At 34.2% G+C, this 21,431-nt stretch overlaps 1 protein-coding gene and 1 long non-coding RNA gene across 3 annotated transcripts in view; one reads left to right on the top strand and one right to left on the bottom strand.

Annotated features, from left to right (window-relative positions):
* Positions 1–21,431, top strand: part of CDK14 (cyclin dependent kinase 14) — a 600,063-nt gene that overhangs the window by 264,466 nt on the left and 314,166 nt on the right. For both annotated transcript variants that reach the window (XR_014021222.1, XM_081287662.1), the window contains exon 7: positions 17,747–17,809. Coding sequence is in view for 1 of the 2 variants with exons in the window: in XM_081287662.1 (XP_081143788.1) it covers positions 17,747–17,809 (63 nt within the window). In the remaining variant the exon portion in view is untranslated. The remainder of the gene's footprint in view (positions 1–17,746; positions 17,810–21,431) is intronic.
* Positions 1–21,431, bottom strand: part of LOC308645477 — a 95,492-nt gene that overhangs the window by 53,436 nt on the left and 20,625 nt on the right. The gene's annotated exons all lie outside the window — the stretch shown is intronic.

The raw sequence follows: 21,431 nt of genomic DNA, 5'->3' as shown, positions 1-21,431 counted from the left end.
CAGGAAAGTAGTCTGGAGATTCTTTAGAAAACTTGGAATGGAATCACCATTTGATCCAGTTATCCCACTCTTCAGCATATACCCAAAGGATTTAAATCAACATACTACATTGATACAGCCACATCAATGTTTATAGCAGCTCAACTCAAAATAGTTAAGCTATGGAACCAACCTAGATGCCCATCAACAGATGAATGGGTAAAGAAAATATAGTATGTATATGCAGTGGAATATTATTCATAAAGAAGAATGAAATGATGGCATTTGTCAGTAAATGGATGGAAATGGATAATATCATGCTAAGTGAATAAGCCAATCACAAAAAAAAACAAAGGCTGAATGTTCTCTCTGTTGTGTGAATGCCAACCCATTACAACACAAGGTAGGAAGGGTGAGTGTTGAAATTCACTGGATTAGACAAAGAGGAATGGTGGAGAAGAGAGGGGGTTGGGAATAGGAAAGACAGTAGAATGAATTGGACATAACTTTCCTATGCTCATTAATGAATACATGACCAGTATAACTCTCCATTATGTACAACCACAAGAATGGGATCAAAATTGGAATGAGTTGCACTCCATGTATGTATAATATGTCAAAATACACCCTACTGTCATGTATATCTGAAAACAAGTAAAAAATTAATAAATAAATGAAAACTTGGGGGGAACAAATCTCTGCATCTGTAGATATATAAGCTTAATTTAGAGTATTAGTAAAATTAAAAACTACATATCTAGACCTTGAGTTCTAATAATCTTCATTCTTTTATATAAGAAAGTATTTTTCCTTGATTCTAGAAAATTTTTTCCCAGGGTCCCTGATAAGTTCCTTCAAAACAGAATCGAAATGAAACCCAGATAGAAGATTGTTATTAGTTTATCTTTGGTTGAACAACTTTGCTCAAAGTCTATTGATTAATGAGTTGACATCAGGGAGGAGAAAAGTCAGTTGGGGTATGCTAGAGGGTATTGTCCTTGACTTTATTCTACATGATATTTTCTTAATGACCCAGATGAAGGCATAGTGATGATCTGTTTGACCTATTTGTGTATGTGTCATAGCTGGGAGCCATAATTAACACTCCGGGTGATGGAATCAAGGGTCAGAAAAGAATCTGATGAAATGTTGAGTCTAACCCACAAGATGAATTGCTGTGGGGGTATGTAAAACAATATATTTGATTTTGAAAAAAAAAGGCAGTTAGCCTAATATAGAAAAAGCAGGGTGGGAGAAAATTAACTTAAAAATAATTCAGTAAAAAAGACTAGTAATTTATTTGACTCAGTGTGAGTTAATACCAAGATGTGACTACTACAGAAGATATTGTAAATACCCGGCAAGAGAGTGGTACTGTTACTTTTCTCTGCACTCATGCCCCATCTATGAGTGGGGTATTTTTGACAGAAACTGAAGGAAACTGGAGTGTACACTAAAGAGGATGAATAGGATGGCAAGATGGCCCCAGTAAAGGTACTGAGAGGATTATTCAGGAGAATTAATGACTTACTAGAGGAAAAGTAGCATATATATTCCAGAAAGGACAAGAAACCAAGTGTGAGAGTTCGAGGAGGTTGGTTTTAGCTTAGTCCTGGGAAGAATGTTCATATGCTTTGTTTTCTTTAAATTAAATTCAGTGTCTGGAAGCATACATAATGAGCACCTGATCATTAAAAATATTCGAGTAGAGGATGAATGGATCTACATGAGAAATATTGTAGTAAAGGTTCCTAACCTGTACTCCATGCATTGCATTGAAATACGTATAACTTAGGTGTTTTATTTCACGTAGTTCCAACTGAAATCATGATATAGAGATAAGTTCCCTCCCCATGCAGATGAAGAAATTTGGGCTCAGATGTCAAAAGCCCCTATGAATTCCCTTTCCAGTGACTGCATCATATTATTTCCTGAGTCCATTGTCAATCCAGGTCACACCAGCTTTATGCAGCAATAAACTGTCCATGTTTTTGCAGCTCACATAAAATTGTAGCATTTGGCATGATTTTTTGAGATGGAAATGCAACTTATTATCGTTATTCACTTGATCATTCATTAATTTATTCTTTTTTCCTCTAGATTATATAGACCTTTCTCTTGCTGGTGAATATCCTTAGTTTCTAGAGGTGCAAATATGAAGCCCTTGATTTAAAAGAGATTGAAGCCCTTGATTTAAAAGAGATTGAAGCCTTTTGATTTAAACTAGAAAACCACCATGAGCCATTTGAGATACAATTATTGTGCCAGATCTACATGTGTCAAATGTGTTTTAGTGAAAACAATTGGAAAACTAGATTTGACTCATAGACTTTTTTTTTATGAAAGGGGTTCAGAGATGTTTTTGTTTCATATATGAAGAACTAGCTATTTAGTGTAATACTGTGATTACATGTTCCAAAGAGGGAGGTTGTCCAGAACCAAGTACCAAATACGAACAGATGTAAGCATTGTGGATGATTGAACCGCACAGGCAGTGTTGGATAGAATGCTGAACCATGAGGAGAAATTAAAGAAATGAAAAGGCAACAGACTGGTTTTCAATGAGTGCTCTCTTATGAACTTCTTATTTTCTTTAGTTGGTAAGCAAAAGCTATTAACTCCTTCTGTCCTTTCCCCTAATGACTTTTCCACATCTAATAAAGAATCATGGTTTCATTCACTCCTTTTGAAATATATGTTCGCTATCATGTTGGGTACTGAAATCTTGTCGTCTTTATATATATATATATATATATATATATATATATATATATATATATATATATATTTTAGTTGTAGTTGGACACAATACCTTTATTTTATTTATTTATTTTCATGTGGTGCTGAGGATCAAACCCAGGGCCTCACGTGTGCTAGGCAAGCGCTCTGCTGAGCCACAACCTCAGCCCAATCTTATCGTTTTTATTTCTTTCTGTTTATATCATATCTATATTCTCTGTAGTTCAACTTTATTTATTGTTTTTGCCATTCTTATTAGGTACTCAGAATCATAATTCAGTATTTGATTCACATGGTCTAAGATGTCTGATTTTTAACTCGCTATGATTATCCATAATAATCATGCCTGGTTATCCATAAAAACAAAGTTATGAGTACATTCCACCAGAGAGCACACTGTTTTGAGAGTACTTTACAAACCTCTGTGGATTTTTAAATTTTAATCATTTTTCTCACTTTATTTTAGAAATTTCTAAACTATAAATTTTAATATTATCAGAGGGAAGATAGAATAATAATGAAAAGACAATTTCTTTGGAAAGAAAAGAACATAGTTCTCATGTTATTTCTATACAGAAAAATTGTCATATTTCATAAGAAAACGAGGTCTTTAAAAACTGTCCACATTTGAAAGGGTGGGAGAAGCAGGAGAATGATGCATTAAGTGTAATAAAAGCGACAATAATGATCACTTTGGAGAAGCTAGAGAAAAGCTTTGATTAAAGTAGAAAAGTTGCAATTTGTAAAAGTATCCAAGATCAGCATGAAGATGATCAATAATTCCAATTACCTGCACATTAAGTCTGTTTAGGTCTTTAAGTAATTGGAGAAAAAATCATTAGCAAATTCAACTCGAAGTAAAAAAGTATATATTATTATATATCAGACAAAATGAAATGGTTAAAATTTCTGCCCAGTGTTCAGAATCAGTAATTTGATAAGAGCATTTCATTAGAATGACTATTCAATCTTATTTACTTTTAAAAATTATTATTGTTTCTATTAGTTCTTGAATTTCATGAATATTTTGTTAATATCACATAATGTTTTAGTTTAATGTACATTCTTTCCTTTGATAAAAGAATATTCAACCACTCTAGTTTTAAATCATTTATTTTGTTGTTATAATTGCTTTTATGCAACTTAGACTTGCAGATCAAACAATCCATTAGTTCTAGCTTTGTTATGAGAAATAGAGGTTTTAACCTTTACCTTTCTACTGCTTCTATTTTTTCCCCTGAATATCTAATAAATTTTTATTTCACAGTGTTTCCTTCCTTATCTTTGGGATTATCTGTTGATTCCAGAAATACAATTGGGAATTCAGGATTTTTTTTTTTTTGGCTGTTTGTTTTTTCTCATTCTTCCACCTAAAAACAAATAGATCTATCTCTCCCATCTTCCCAAACTCCTAACCCTCTCTATATAGTTGTATTATAATTTCAATTAGATGAGAATTCAATATTTATACTGTTATTTCAATGTAAAGTGTTATTTCTGAGGCATATAGTATACTATGATTACTTTTCCCTCTCTGTTGAATTCTTGATTTCCCTGGAGCTAATAATAATTTCCCCACTTTTTGTTTCTGTTATTAATTCATGGCCTCCCAGAGCCTCTACTTGGAGCATCTGCCCTGATTTTCTGGTATACCCTCCCTATTTTGTCTCAGTCTAGAGCTCTATTCCCCATCCCTTTTTGTTTTATTTTTGGCAAACATAGTTTCTAATACCTTCATGTGAAAAGGTGTGACAGATATTTCTGAGACTATCTTTATGGCACTATGCTTGATTGACATTTTGTCTAGATGTAGAATTTGGGGTTGGAAACAACTCCATTAGAATTTTAGTGGGCTTGTTCCATTGCACTCGAGTTTCCATTATTTCTGTTCAGTCTATTTATCTTGATTTTCAGTGTCCTGAAGTTTTATGTAAAAGTAAAAATAGAAACCAAAGGCAAAGCTTTAATTTCACTGGGTACTTCTTTTCAATCTGGAATCCCATGTCCTTCTATTCTCGGTTCTTTTTGTCATCATGTAACATCCATATGAAGACATAATTCACCTAACAGAATTCACACTTACATATATCTGTTTTGAGTACATTTCATTTCCTTAAAAAAGAAGCCCCCAACCCATATCAGTCACTAAAAATTTGCCATCCCACCCTGCCCCTAGTAACCACTAATATACTTTGTTTCTATAGATTTGCCTGAACATGTCATGTAAGTGGAATCACATTGATGTGTGACCTTTTGAGACTGACTTCTTTCCCTTAGCATGATGTTTTTGAAGTTTGTGCTGGAGCATGTATTAGTAACATTCCATGGCACGAATGCACCATGTTTTGTTTATGTGTTAATGTATTCATGTACATTTGCCTTTTATTTTAATGTTTGACTATTCAGAATAGTGCTGACATGAACATTTGTATATAATCATTCTTTTAGAGTGATTATTTTTAGTATACCTGGGAGTAGAATTGCTGAATTATCTTATAATTCTTAACTTTTTGAGAGGCCAACTATTTTCCAAAGTGGATATATCATTTTAGATTCTAACCAGCAAGTGGGGGTTCCCATTTTTCCGTATTCTAACCAACACTTGTCATTATCTGGGTTTTTTTTTTTATTATAGTGGATGTTTAGTGGTATTTGATTGCCATTCGATTTGCATTCTTTTGAAGACTAATGAGCATCTTCCCTATTCCAAAGAAACTATCTTAAATTATTGTCTTATGATTTTCTTCCTTCAGCTTCTCTTTTCTCTATTTTTGGATTTTTTGAATATTTGACCTCTGTATTGCTTTTCTAATTGTTTTGTCTTTTCTCTTCCATTATCAAATTCTTGTACTTTAGCTTAGCAATGAATGAGGACTATTTCCTCAACTTGGTTTCATAAATTCTATTGAAACATTATGTTTCATATATTCCATTGAATAAATGAAATTCTATTCATGTTCTCTTCTATTTAAAATTTAATTTTATTAATACTATTGATATCTAAATTATCTTTTCTTTGAATATTCCATTTATAATATCCTTTTTCTTTTTTTGAAATTGCACAATCTTTCATTTGACCAAATATATTAATAGACTGTTTGAAGTTTTTATTTTTTTAATCAGTAAAACTGTTTTTCCCACATTATTTATTTATTTATCTTTACTTTTAGTTTGTTTTGGTCTGTGTCTTTAATATCACATGCCTGGTGTTGAAACAACCTGATGTGGAATTCCAGGTATGTGAGTAACTGATACCATGAATTTCACTGTAGAAACTATCCAAGCCATTTTGTTGAGAAACCCTAGATACCAGTGTTCATCTTCCCTGCAATGCTGTAAGAGAGTAAAGTCTTTTAACCCTGCCTGGAGTTTAGCTGTCAGTCTTCTAGAAGCAGCATGGGGTTAGAACCCCATACAGTTCTCCTGTTGCAGGATCTATCCTTGTCCTTAACTAGTTGGGTTTCCCAATTCAGAACACTCTGTGTTTGGGAAGGGTACCTGTCTATATAAGAAAAGCAGGAAAGGGTATCCCTAGGATTTAAACAACCTCTGCAAAGACTTTGAAACCTATGTTTTGTGTCTTAGATGTCTATGTGCAGACCTTCAGTTCATTCCTCCATTCTGATCCACCAATTCCTGAGCCTATTGGATGTTCTGTGTATAAATAGGGTTACTTACAGGCTTTCTCCATTGCCAGCAGAGTATTCCATTTGTTTGTTTTTGCTCTGATGTGATAATCTTGCTACTGACTGTTTTGGAACATCTAAAATTGGTGAGTGTGGATTCAGCAGAGTACAAAGTAGATGCATATGTTCATTTGCCATCTTTATCTTGGAATCTCATCCATTCTTGATAAGTTTAAGTATAAATAAATGCTTAAACTCGCTATTGTGTAAACCACTGTGTAATTATGTAATTTTTTCACATTAATGTTGGTAGACATGTCTTAACATTTATCAATTGTGACAAGGGGAGGGAACGGGGAAATAGCTAATTATTATATTGTTGTCCAATCATTAAAATTTTAGGTACTCAAGGAAGGACTAAAGTAAGTGTGTCTTTATCAGAATATTGTATTTTAATGGAAAAATTTATGCTTATTAATTGGTTGATTAGTCCTTACTTTGGTGTTTGCTATGATTTGTTCATGATGATTATGTGATAATGACACACATATAGATATACATGCATACATTTGATAGTATTACAAAAGCCAGAAGGACATGTTTACCATATAAATTAAAATGTGTGGAAATATATAATGGTTTGATTTTAAAATTCAACTGTAAAAAATATAGACATTTTTCATTTTCAGTTTTTATTATGTGTATTATTGAAGACCTCATTTTTTGAGAATGAACTTGTGTTCTGAGTTAACATCCAGTGTCAGTGAGTAATTTACTCCTTTCTCATCCAGCCCAGTTATAAATCCTTAACAGCTGCTCATGCTTCATTTCTGTTTCATAATTCAGGATTTAAAACACTAATTTGTCATGGCAGCTATTTACTAAGTAAAAATTTTCTATTTTAGATTCACTCCCCTTTTTTTCTTGAATCTTTGTTTTATAGCTTTGAATTCCAGTTATTAGCTTCTGTTCCAGCCATTGTCAGGGACTTCAGAAGATTAAGTTGGTTTTCTCTCCTTTACTCCCCCTGCCCCCCCTTTTTTTATTACTTGGATCAGAAAGTTAGAAGAAGCAAGGAAAGGCAGATACTGCTAATTAAGTTAGAATTTTAGGAAGTATATTGAAGAAAGCTATCTAAATCTGACAAGATAGAATGTCAACAGTGCTTAAGGAAAGTGGTACGTGGAGAATATGATCAGGAGTAGAATATTTATAAGGGGAAAATAAAAGAATAGGATCTTCATTCAAAAAATAAATGAGATGTTAGCTGACTGAAAAACACCATGAATTGAGCAGCAAGTTGTGAAGTGTTCAAAGGGCAACCTGATCATTCTTGTCTGTCATTATGGCATCTGTTTGTATGTGATGAATGGGTGGCTAGTCTCCCTGAGGGCTGGGACAGATTTTTCATTTTGTATACCTTATAGTACCAACGGCAGTGGGCACTCTATAAATCTTTGCCAATTTTATGTGGATATTTCCACAGAACAGAAACATGGATGTGTGTGTGTGTGTGTGTGTGTGTGTGTGTGTGCGTGTGCACGCGCACGGGCGCGCACTTGTGTGCGACAGAATATAGAGTCATTTTTCATGGTTTTCATGAAAACACCCTTACACAATGTGGCAGGCACAGAGTTATGGTTACCATGTCATCATTTAAAGGAGGAACATGCTGCCCAGTTTCGAGAACTAATACCAGTAGAATTCCTCCAGCTTTTGGCTCCTCCAGGACCTGTCCCATTGGCAGAATGCACCCTGAATGAGGTCATACCCATGCATCTTGTATGTGGAGATTCTGAAAGGCAAGGGTAGAGACCTGGACATTTTATGCCAGTGCAGCCTGTTTTTGGTGCTAGGTTGGGCAAAGATTTATTAACTAAAATCTTAGTTTGACTTCCTTTATCCAGGCTCACTTCCTTCTATTTTATTTCAGCTAATAAACCTGTTTGATTCCTTTTTTCTAATAAACACAGTATTCCAACCTTCAATTGGAGAACTCAACCTCTATCAAAGAGTCATAAAGACTAATTTATCAAAACTGACTTTCAACTGGTATTTTCAGCCATGGCATTAGAAAAGCATTACTTGAATTTATCCAGATAGACTACATGAGGTTTTTATTCTTTCTTTTGAAAAGTTTTTTCACTAACCTTTTCATGGCAAATCGCACTAAGTCAAGAGAATAGAAGGATATTTTTAGCTCAGCTCCACTAACTCCATGTTGGCATAAAAGTGTGAAACATATAATGAGGGGCAATAATAACAAAACATCCACTGTATCTGCAAATATGTCAAGTGTCTGACATTGAGGGCTTTCAGAGGACTATTGAGAAGAAACTGCTCTTTTCTCCTCCACTCCACAAAGTGTCTAATTTCATATATATACAGAGCCAGGGATTAACATGTTTTCTTCATTCATGGGTTGTGCAAAGATAGTAGCTAAAAAGAAGAGAATGATGACTTAATTTTGGGCAAATATATTTATTTTACCACAGATTAATTAGCAATTTGCCTTTTGGTGGTAGCTGTCTAGTGATAATTTGGAATTTCTACTCTACTTTAGCTTTTGTAAGTACTTATTATAAAAGAATTCATGAGATTTTTGTTTCTCCCCATTCTGTGATCTCAGGAGATTTGTTTGTTATTAAAAAAGCTACTTGAAAGAAATTTTTTACAGTTTTTGTATTCTTTCCAGTTTATTTAACTACTAATAAATATCTAGTGCTTCAGAGCATTGTACTCTGTAGGAAAAACTTGAATTGAAACAATAGTGTGTGATCCTTTTACTCATTGATTTTGAGAAACCTAAATTTTGACCCTTTATGCATACTGTATTGAAATATTTTAAAAATGAAGTTTTATTTAGAAAGCAAGATCTTTAACTGAAAGTACTTATACTTCAGGTACACTACAGGAATAGAAGAATAAATGTCCTCTTTAATCCTATACATAACAAAGAGACATTTCATATATTTCATTGATTGACAGGACTTTCTGTGAAAGTTTTGCCATTTTATATTACTGTGTGTTACCTCCAGCCTGGAAGATTTAGGTGAACGCTCTATTTGTAATATAAAATTATTTTTCAAGTTATTTCTCCAACTCAAGAGATTTTTGATTAGTCCATATTGTAGTCTGTATCCTGCAACCTTTATCCCATAAATAATCATGTATTCATGATCATGTTGAAGAACTTCATGGAATTTTGCATTGCAAAATCATGATATTTTGCTTCTAATACATTATTCTGTATTTATTGCCTTGGGAAAAAGCCTCTGCAAATTGTTATCTCTGGATCAACTGATATGAACAAGGTTGTAGGTGTTTCATTTTACTTAAGAAAAGGATGAATTCATTGGCATTTATTTTACTGTCATTTATATTTTCCCCAAGGTCTTCAATATGCTCCTAACTAGTGAATATTTTTATTTATCTTTATACATTTTACAATCCTTCACTCATTATACGAATTTGAAAAGTGATAAAATTTTATGCCAGAAAGGTGACTGAAATATTACCAAATTACATGTTTTAAAATATTTTCCTTTTGATGATATGCTGTGGAATTATAGTTTTTAAAATTTAAGAACACCATGTACCTGAAGCTTATTACAGTGTAGTCATAGAGTTTTCTAGGACACATATTCTGGCCTTACAGTCCCTATGTGGGTATTACTCTTAATCCCTTAGCACCAAGCTTATAAATAAGACTCATATCTACTGTGTAGCCAGCAAAGTTATTCCAGAGTGGTCACCTTTGTTTCCTCTGTCTTCCCTCCCTGCTCTTTATTTCTTCTCTTTTCCTCTTTAATTCTTGTTTTTTTAGTTCCTTTCCTACATGTTTCTCCCACCTGTAATTTTAGGGTTTTCCATATTTCTAGCAGAGCAGCTCCAGAAAGTCTTTTCAGAGTGAGAGCTATTCCTGTTCCTTTTTCTTGTATCTTAAGTACAAAAAAACTTTGTGTGGCCCATTTTAACCTGTTTTTCTCTTCTTTCAAATTCTTGAGGAAGTTAGATGATCAGAACATTCCATTCCTTATTCTCTTTAGCTTTTTATTTTTCCTTTAAAAAATCAACTAGATCTCAAAATAGCAAGAACATCTTCTCTATGTGGCTATTTAATATTGACACTGTTAAAATTTGTTATATGGCTTAGGCTTGTAGATGGTTTGCCCCAGAGCATATAAATGCTGCTGGATAACCCTTTCCTCCACTGTTCCAATAGGGCACATTTTACACATTCTTTTAATGCTGGAATAATGTATGGTTCTGTTTGAATGTCTTTCTAGAAAATTTCCACCAATTTCTTGAAACATCCTGAAATTATACATTGAATTTTTTATCTTATAAAAAGAAAAATTATTTTAACCTCTTTGAAGTTCATAAAAGCAAAAATAAATTACGTAGACAAAGATAAGGGTAGTTACATTTGGGTTTAAGAATTAGCCCCTGTGATCTGAAATGACTTCAGATATAACCATTGGAACATGAGTGTCTGCATTCCTTTTTATCAGAGAAGAATGGCTTGCAACAGTCTTTGCCTTGCAGAACTGTCCAGTCTGTCTCTCTATGATGTCATTGCCAGAAGTCAAATAGTACTTTTTTTTCTGTTTTGTTTTAATAGAAGAAATTTTTCAGGTTGCTGGTTTTACATGATGGGAATGTGGTTGGAAATGCTTCCTGTTCCAGTCACCAGCCTCAGGCTGCTCATGTATTTTGGATTCAGAAATGACAGCTGGAACCATTTAAGCAGAATTATGGGACAGCCACATATAGGTTTATTATTCCCCAAAAGGAGAATACATTATATGATTAAAAAGAAATGGATGATTTAATTAGGAGTAGACTGTAGCATTGTAACATTGTGATTGTTACGGAAGAATTTTTATGTAGTATAAACTGCTTTGTGGATTAACTCCCCTTTCCCTCTCTAGGGGATATGTATATCAGAGAATTTCAAATATTTTCTATGTGTCTTAAAACCAAGAAAAAGGGTTTGATATATGTAAAATAGTGCAGGCACAGTGAAATATTGGGGATTAATATATCTTTGATTATGTGATGATGGAATAGATTGAAAGGCCACATCATCTCCATTGTCATACTGTGTCTTATGATGTAATTTGAAGCACAATACTTTAGTTGAAATTAGAGTGTCCACTTCATAGAGAAGAGATAACATATTTGTATAGGTTTATGAATGTCTTGTCTTTGCTGTTAAAAATGGTGGGGTTTTTAATGTATTAGCATGAAGCCTGACTAATATTTGATTAAGTACTTACAAAGTTTTTTTTCATAACTATTGTTTTAAAAATGAGCCCCTCTGATATGTAGTAGTTAAAGATTTCCTCTATTAAGTATTCTAAATGACTGTGATTTTGTTTTAAAGGATAGGTTGATTTTCATTATTTCCTTGTTAATGAAGAAGTCTTATGTTTTGGAACTCACAACATTATGATTTCATTAATTATGATTTGGGAATGAAATGGATGAGTACTTTAAATCTGAACAGGGAAAAATACAATTTCAAAGTCAATTTAAATCTGTGGACTGCCTGTAAGAGCAGTTTGAATCTAACTGCTCAGTAATTTGATGTTTAATTCTTACAACAATGTGGGCTGATTAAAATGGAGATTATACCTAGAGGAAAATGTCTATGATTGCAGCAGAAGAAAGGAGGCTTTCCTTCCGTAAGTTCTCTTCAATTCCCTGTAGCAGTTACAATTCCCCAGTGAATTATGACTGTAATGAGCTACAGGTGAAATATATTAAAAACTACAATGTTAGTACATTCTTCCTATGTCCATAGCCATCCTTTCAGTGTGGTTTTAGAATGCAGGTGTGTGTGTGTGTGTGTGTGTGTGTGTGTGTGTGTGTGTGAGAGAGAGAGAGAGAGAGAGAGAGAGAGAGAGATGTCATTTGTGTCCCAGACATGGACAATAGTAAGAAAAGTGACCTTAGCCAGTCATAGAACAGTCTGTCTACACTTGCTTTCTCAGTCACACTAAGAGTCACTGTTAATGACACTAAGAGTCATTGCTTAAATTTGGAGACCATATGGGACATCATAGAAGAATGGAAAAATTGCGCTTTTCCTTCAGAAAATTGGAAATTATATGATCTGTTGCCATTAAGACTATCATTTAAAGATTCTCTATAATGGGCCACTTGCCTGGATCAGATTGGGGGATCTAGAGTCAAACCTGGATGTGGACTAGACAACTTCTTAGACTAGACAACTTCTTAAACAAAGATCAATGAGGCAAGGGAGGGCTCTGTGTTTGTATGCTTCTAATTTGCACATGTTATCAGCTAGCTCTTAACACATTCTAGCTGTCTAAATCGTATGTTTCCACTTAATTTTTTGTTGTATTTGGTTAGGTAAGTTTTGAATGAACTGAACTTCAGTGTTTAATCATAAAATAATCAAGCCCACCTATTAAAAATTAGGTTAGAATTGATTTTATCTTCTGTAATCTTTCAGTTTTTTTATGCTTGTGAAACAGAGGTCTTTAAAGTGTTATAAAATCTATACCAAGCTTGAATACATTTCCTGTCTTCTCCCCGATAAATGGAAAATTAAGTGAAACAAAAGTAAGGGCTACAGAGGCTCTGCTACCAAACTTCAAAATGAGGGCTTCTGTTGGCTATCTCCACAAGAAGACCTCCTTATTTTTAGCCTAGTTGCTTAAAAATAAGGCTGTGCTATTTTCAACCTAATATTTTTGGCAGTGCTTCTGAAGACATCAGAATTAGTTGACAAATAGTGGAACTTCATCCTTAACATTATAGGAAAATGGAAACAAACACATGTGTTCTGTGAAATAGATTTATTTGCTCGATGAGAAAAGTCCAATATGAAAGTCAAAGTTATTGCAAAATCAGAATTACTCTGAGGAACTTGATGCCTCTTGAATATGAGGTTCAACCATTTGAAGGGAAATTACTGGAAAATCCCTGTTCATGAATAATGAGTTAGATAAAATCAAAAGACACATCAGCATGCACTGAATGGCTAAGCCTACTTTACACTTGACACATACTTCTTTCTGCCCTGGAAATTAGGCCCTATTTTGTGTCCAACAGATTGTTTGGGCTTCATCTAGCTTTCTTATTGGTGGATTTATGTAGAGGGATATTGCTTCTTTTTTCTGACCCAGGTAAGATTTAAAAAATGTAAGGGATGTGGAGTGGAAAATATGGAAGTCAATGTCACAGTCCAGCTGTTGCCCATCTTTTCCTCCTGCTGGCCTCTTTCTCCTGGTCCTCTTCAAAAGAGGTGTTTTCCATGGTATACATTATTAAAGGTTATCTGGATATACATAATTTATCTTTGGTGCTTTCTTCCATGTCTTTATGTTTAAGCCACATGGGTACATGCAGCTTATAACTAGTGTCAGTCATTGTCATTCCCTTTCCTGCCTATGATTAAAATTAACCAGGACTATACTATGTGAAAATGCTTATGTGTAAAAAGACTTTTCAATTCTCCATATTATTTCCATGTCCTGCCTTTTCCAAAGGGAGATTTGTCTTCTGCCTTCGAAATTGATCCAGCCACAAGAAATCAATATGAGGAAAAAAATTCTAAGTCTTACAAATTATTCTACAGTAAACATTTATCCTCCAAGGGATTCTGATTTCAGATCCTCTCCTCAAATTCCCTCCCCCTTAGAAACATTTCTGTACCTTTGTAAATAACCAAATAAATGCTACCCAGTGGGTAATCAGCAAGGAGAATATGTGCTTGTTGATTGAGACTTAGAGCTACTGGCTGCACTCCCTCTGTCTTCTGCTTGGTTTGTAAGTCTAGCCACCCTTGATAGCTTCCTTCAAAACCACCCACTCTATGGAATACTGATGTGCTGTTTCTAGGCAGTTGTCAGACACAAACCTGTCAGACACAAGCACTTCTACTGCTTTAGTGGTATTATGCTGAAGAACAGCGGCAGTGATGGAGTGAATGAGAGGAGTGGTGTGGGTGGATGAGGTGAGGCACAGTGTGGTAAGGGAGGAGGAGTTTTAGCTCAGAGCCATGGCAGACACTCATAGGTATTATCAAGGAGCTAGTCTACCTGTGCATGCTCCTTTTGATATTAGAAACAAGAAATAGTCAGAGATCAAGCCAGGTGGATCCAATATTATCAAGGTATTCCAAGAGAGTGATCTGTTTGTTATATGTCATAGGGGCCTTCTGTTCAGAACTCTTATACCTACAATGAATTTAACACTGAAATGACTAAGAAGTGCCTTCTGGCATGCTTTGTTAGGTTTTACATTTCTAGACTACCGTAAATCATAAAGGTCACATAATCCAATTAACAGAACTAAAGAAAGAAGTTGTCTAGAAAGAAGAGATGTTAGCCTGTAATCCCCATGGCTCAGGAGACAGAGATAGGAGGATCGCAAGCTCAAAGCCAGCCTCAGCAACTTAGGGAGACCCTATCTTAAAATTAGAAAGAAAATGGAAAGGGCTGGAGATATGGCTCAGTTGTTAAGCACACTAGGGTTCAATATCTGGTATCAAAAAAAGAGAGAGAGAGAGAGAGAGAGAGAGAGAGAGAGAGAGAGAGAGAGAAGAAGAAGAAAGATGTAATGAAAGTTATAATTTGGGCACACCTAATGCAAAGCCAAATAGACAACTGTGCATTTCAAAAGAAGGAGGGCATATGTACACATATGAATACACACAGTGAATCTCACCATCGTGTACATCCACTAGAAATTAATTTTAAAAAATAACTATGGTAAATGGCAGAAAGATCAATAGAGGGAAGGGAGTGGGGGGTGGGGAAAGGGAAGTAAAGACACTGGTGTCAGAATTAGAATAATTCCATGCTTGTATAATTATGTCAAAATGGATTCTACTGTCATGTATAACTAAAAAGAACCAATAAAAAATTAGCGGAAAGAGACAGTTTTTAATGTAGGTAAAGAAGAAATTTGTGACACATGGATATTGGGGTACAAAGTATGGCCTTGTACTGCTTCCTGTCCCTTCTTCTATCTGAAATTTCTTGGATTCTTGCTCCTAATCACCCAGAGCAATCTGAGGTTCCTGTTGTGTTTGCTAGATGTGCTTTGAGAGGAGTGCAGGAGCTGAGAAGGGTGAGTGAGATGTCTAGCCATGCAGGTGGGAGAAACATGCACATCAAGGTGAAGTACAGTCCTGGGATCTCTCTCTATAGATTTAACATTTTTTTATTAAATTTCTATACTTTTAAATATTTCTCCCTGGTTTTACTCCTAAACACATGATAGAAAATCATCATCATCATCTATAGTATCTACCAGGTATCAGGAAAAGTTCTCAAAGTATTATGGATATTTGCTCATTACTTTCCCCCCAAACCATATGGGGTAGGTGTACTAGGATTATTATAATTCCACAGATGAAGATAGTACTTATATACAGAGGTTATGTAGATCAGGGCTACACAGCTAGTAACAGCCATGTGTGTATATCTGTTATGTGTGTGCACAAGTATACACACACAAGTGTGTATACTTGTGCACACACATACCCTGGATCTAAAGAAATATGGGTTTTAAAATTTAAAATGTTTGCAAAACTTTTTATCAAAGTTCCAAAGAACTAATTTCTGGAGAAGGTCTCTACTACAATTCATTATGCTAATATCATTGGAAATATACTAAGAACATCATTCCCATGTCTAGAGGAGTAGAAATGTTTTCCCATTTATGTTAATCAACTTTCCATCATTTGTCACAATTCCTGAAAAGATCAATTTAAATAAGAAAAGGTGTAATTTGGCTCACAGTTTAGTCCATGGTCATTTGGCCCTGTCACCTTGGACCTTCAGTGAATCAGAACATCATGGTGGAAAGCACATAGTGGAACAGAGCTGCTCACCTTATGGCAGCCAGAAAGCAAAGAGAAAGGGAGAGGAAGGAAGAGACTGGGGATAGAATAAACCTTTCAAAGCCATGCCCCCAGTGAGCTACTCCCTCCCAGTAGGCCCCACCTCTTAAAATTTCCATCACCTCCCAATAGCACTGCCAGCAGGGATCAAGCAAGCCTTCAACACATAAACTTTGGATGTGGTCCTACATATAGGCAGTAGTTATGTGTCAGAATGTGTCTACTAGCACTTATTCTGTCCTGCTTTATTTGGCTTTGCCTTACATATAGAAGGGGGGAACATAATATAGTCTAAAGATTTCAGAAAGGCCTCTAGAAGAAGTTATATATAAGTAAGACATGAGCAGCAAAGGATGAAAGAAGTTTACCAATTGTAGAGCAAAGCCAAATGGAACATTATGCAGCACCATTCTTAACATAATATGTAGCTCACTGTACTATTTCCTGGTGTGTCTATTCTTTCCCCCTGTACATCTGTTTTATTGCATCATGTCATGGTGACTAAGTGTGATGCCTAGAACATAGCAAGGGCTCAAGAAGTAATAGGATAAATGAATGAAGGACAAATTCTGCTCTGCATCCTCTGTATCCTCAACACTTACCATCGAGCATGCAATAACAACTCAGTAACAAAATTTTAATTGTCTTGGTGGCTACAGCAAGGTTCTTGAATATATTATAAAACTCATATTGACTCAATAAGTCAAGCCTAATAATGAGACACAAATGCTCCTGTCCATTGGCTTTTACAGGATAATTAAATATTTCAATTTATAGTAGCCATAAGAGAACAACTCTACATACTTTTTTCAAAAATTGTGTGTAGTTCACAATATAAACAGAAAAGGAATTAAGAAAAAATATAATTATTGTCAAATTGAACTTTCCATATTTAATAGATTAACACCATAAAATGTTATCTGGGGATATTCTTGTTAGTATATATTTGGATATCTTTGCTTTATAATTTTAAATGTATTTCTGTAATTTATAGAGTTTATTTGCTCACATATATTTAGGAGATGTGGAAACTTTATTTTTTTGTGAATATAGTCATGAAAAATTTAAATAAGTACAGTGATAAATTTTACTAGAGTAATAGATTTAGATAGAATGTTTTTGTCTCATATGAAATAAATAATAATAACCTACATTTGTAATTGGAGAATATGAGTTAATTAAAATTATAATTTGATTAGTTGGCTTTTATTTTTATTATTTTAGTCAAATTTTAGTGATATATATTTAATGAGGAGGAAATTAAATGCTTGACAAATTATGGACATATATTCCTTTTAATTCATAGACATGTTTAACATAAAACTTAGAGGTAAAGATAATGATTCAATTGTGGTTAAAAATGGGGGTGGTGAGCATACAGTGCATGCACTAAAAAATCCACCCACTTGTCTTGTATTTGCTTTGTTCAGAAGGTAATGGTGACTTTGAAGTAGAAAAATATTGATTCATCATGTTACAGCCAGAGGGATATTAATACATTTTCCCTTTTTCCTTCTAGCACACTGATTTATGTCAGTACATGGACAAGCACCCTGGGGGGCTCCATCCAGATAATGTGAAGGTAGGAAAAGAGATTTCTCAAGCCAACGGTTACCACTTTTTATGTGCATTTTACTGAGCCTAAGTCTAACATCTCTAACCATAATTTAAAGTTAAAATTTTCTGTGTAAAGAAAAGAAATATAGTCATTGCTTCAGTTTAGTTGGTAGAAACTTTTATCATTCAATATTTTCACTGGAGAATATTTATTTAGATCACATTCTGTTTTTCCTTCATGGAGAAGCATTTGCCAGCAGTGAGTGGGATACACTGGAATCCTATTTTAACACTATTTTTAGTAGAGGAGTTCAGTATCTCTTAACTAGAACCCCACACATAAGTGACATTTGATTTCAACATAAAGCATGGTTATGATCCAAAGTGGTGTTATGATGTGTTCATAGTATATAAGTTTTCATTCTTTTTTTTTAATGGTTCTGTAGATTGAATCCAGGCTTTTATGCATGCTAGCACTCTACCACTGAGCCAAATCCCAGCCCCCCGATTTCTCATTTGTATGTATAAAACAGATAAAAGTTCTATCTACTGCTTCTTTTAATTTCCTTTACTAGAAATTTGATGACTCTGTTTCAAAAGAATGAAATTCTGAGATTGGGCCATCTTGAGAAATCATTACAAAATTTCAAGCTTAAAACAAGGGACTCTCCTTAGCATATATTATGGATTAGAAGATTCCAAAACTATATCTGAAGACTTAGCATGCTTACATTTTGTAACTCAAATGGCTTCATTTCTTGATCCTAAGAACTAGTTGAGTATTATGCATGCATTTGAAGTAACATGATTAGTCTTCATTCCTTCCATTTGTTATTTACATCAATCTTTGCAACATAATGTATTTTTTTTGTTTTGTGCTTTTTACTTTGCTTTTATACCTATATTTGCATACATGGTATTTTGAGTATTTTTTTTCTTTAGAAAAATAATAACCTAGGGATGGGGTTGTGGGTTAGCCTTAGAGCGCTCGCCTAGCAAGTGCAGGGCCCTGGGTTCGATTCCCTGCACCACATAAAAATAAATAAATAAAGATTAAAAAATAATAATACTTATTATCTTTCTCACTTAAAATATACCATGAATAGCTTTTAAAATCAATTTATTATGCTGTAACAGTCTTTCAGATAGCTGTATATTATTCCATACTCTGAATAAACCATAATTTTAACAGTTCCTTATTTTGGAATTTTAAAATTATTTACTGACTATTGCTCTTATAAATGTTCTTAGAGTAAATATTACTATAAAACCATTATGATTTTATTTATCTTGTATAGATACTTAATGATCTTGCTTGTTAAGGCAGAGATACAGTTCCTCTATTCATGAGTTTGACTAGAACTTTTGCCTCCAAGACTATAAACCACAGATGGACTATTTTCCTTTACTCTTCCCAGCATTGAATATAGCTGATCATTTTAATTTTTTGCCATTCTGATTAGTAAGACTAAAACGTTCTTTTCATGTTTCCTTACCATTTTAATTCACCTTTTCTATATTGCTTATTCTTACACATTGTCCATTTTCTTACACATTTCTTACCAGTTTGGTTTTGGTTTTCTTAATAAATCATAGGTGTTTTAATATTTGTGATATTAATAACAAAGGCTTTTATGGTGGCCAGTCACACAATTTAAAAACACAGAAACATGTAGGAAATAAGTAATTGAATCAATGTGGCACTTATGTCTATCAGTCTATTGATTTTTATATATCCTTCTTTTCTTGAAAGATTTCCTTTATTTATGAATTTATGATTTATTTATTTTTTTCATAAAAAATCTGGCTTTTGCGATAGTTTTTTTTAGTAGTTGGGGAAGAAATTTTAGCAGATGAAAATACTTACTTTAATATTTTGCCCAGATTCAAGTCTAACTGTATCAATAATGTGTAATATCCTAAAAGTATCTAACAATATAAAGCATGAACATGATTTTATTATTTAACATTTCAAGAACTCAAGTTCTCTCGTTTATACATTTACATACTTTCTTCTGATTAATTGGGTTCAGAATCAACAGTACAAATGCATTCATACTCCTGTTTACCACTCTCACCTAGAAATCTGTAGAGAGGTATTTACCTTTAGCTCTGGGGAGCCCAAAGGACTAAGAGCCACATTTGAAATCAGCGGGTATTCTAAAGTACTTTTGACTTTTGGACTCAAATTAGTGATTGGATGGAATTAAAGAGCTATAGATTTTCAAAGAGTCATGATATCACTGGGTTTTATTATCCTAATTTAGTTTTCTCAATACCCCTCTTGATGTTGTTAGTTGTGGCTAAGTGCTGTAGAGAATTTTATTGGTGAAACAAAGAAACAGAACTCATTTCACAAAGCATTTTTGTGCTCTATACCCTCAAGCCATCATCACTAGTGATAGTTACATTTTTACTGTATATTCTTCCGTTCCATTTTATTTTTTCTCTTCTCCTCTGGGTGGCTGTTTTTCAGTATAGTCTCTCGAACTATAGCAGCTCTTATCCATGTTTCACATGTTTTTCTTTCATCTCATGGCCCTTCATCATATTTCAGATACTTAATATTTACTAGTTATTTCAAGTCCACGTTGCACTGTGGCAATAAAAAAGCTTCAAATACTGCAAGAGATGCTTTCTTTTAGGGTGCAGTGAGAAACAATGCTGAATGAGCATAGACTAAACGAGAATTCAGGGATCCTCTCATGACCCACAGAGCCTCCTTGCTCTCTGAAGCCCTGCAAGGCTCAATACCCTCTCCCTCAACCCCTATCACTCGGCAGACTGGAGGATGTGTGTGATTACAGATGATCCTGGTCTGTTGCTCTCTCCATAACTCTATAGCCTGCTGACCTCCATTGCTTCTTACTTGGCCAACAGGGGAGGGAAAGTAAGTTGACTTTATTTTTTGCAACCTCCATATTAACAATGGTGGTGGGCAAGTGGGAAGGTACCTGGGAGAATGAGAGACATGGTGGTGGGCAGGTGGGAAGGTACCTGAGAGAATGAGAGGGTTTGACCTGGGGTGCTTCAGAAAACAGGTATCATGCATCTAGGTAGAATATTGTTAAGAGTCTTCTTTGGAGAATCTGATAAGTCTAAGAGAATAGTCCAAAAGAATTCAGACAACTGTACAATAATTATTCTAGCTAAATAAATGAATTCAGCAAAGTAGTAGGATATAAAATCAACACCCATAAATCAATGCATTCTAATACACCAGTGATAAGTCCACTAAAAGAGAAATTAGGGAAACTGCCCCATTCACAATAGCCTCAAAAACAAAAAACAGACAAAACCTTGGGAATCAATGTAACTAAAGAGGTGAAAGACCCCTACAATGAAAACTACAGAACTCTAAAGAAAGAAATTAAGGAAAACCTCAGAAGATACTGGATACCTTGGATAGGCAGAATATTATCAAAATGACCATACAACTCAAAGAATTATACAGATTTAATGCAATTCCTATTAAAATCCCAGTGAACTAGAAAAAGCAATTATGAAACTCATTTGAAAAAAATAAGTGGCCCTGAATAACCAAAGCAATCCTTAGCAAGAAGAAGAAAGCAGGAGGCATCACAATACCAGAAATTAAACTATATACTACAGAGCCACAGTAAGAAACATGGCATGGTGTTGGCACC

Source organism: Spermophilus citellus (assembly GCF_964194105.1).
Source record: "Spermophilus citellus genome assembly, chromosome: 3".
NCBI classification, from domain to species: Eukaryota; Metazoa; Chordata; class Mammalia; order Rodentia; family Sciuridae; genus Spermophilus; species Spermophilus citellus.
Note: the sequence above shows the minus strand (reverse complement) of the source record. Positions and strands in the feature narration are given on the sequence as shown.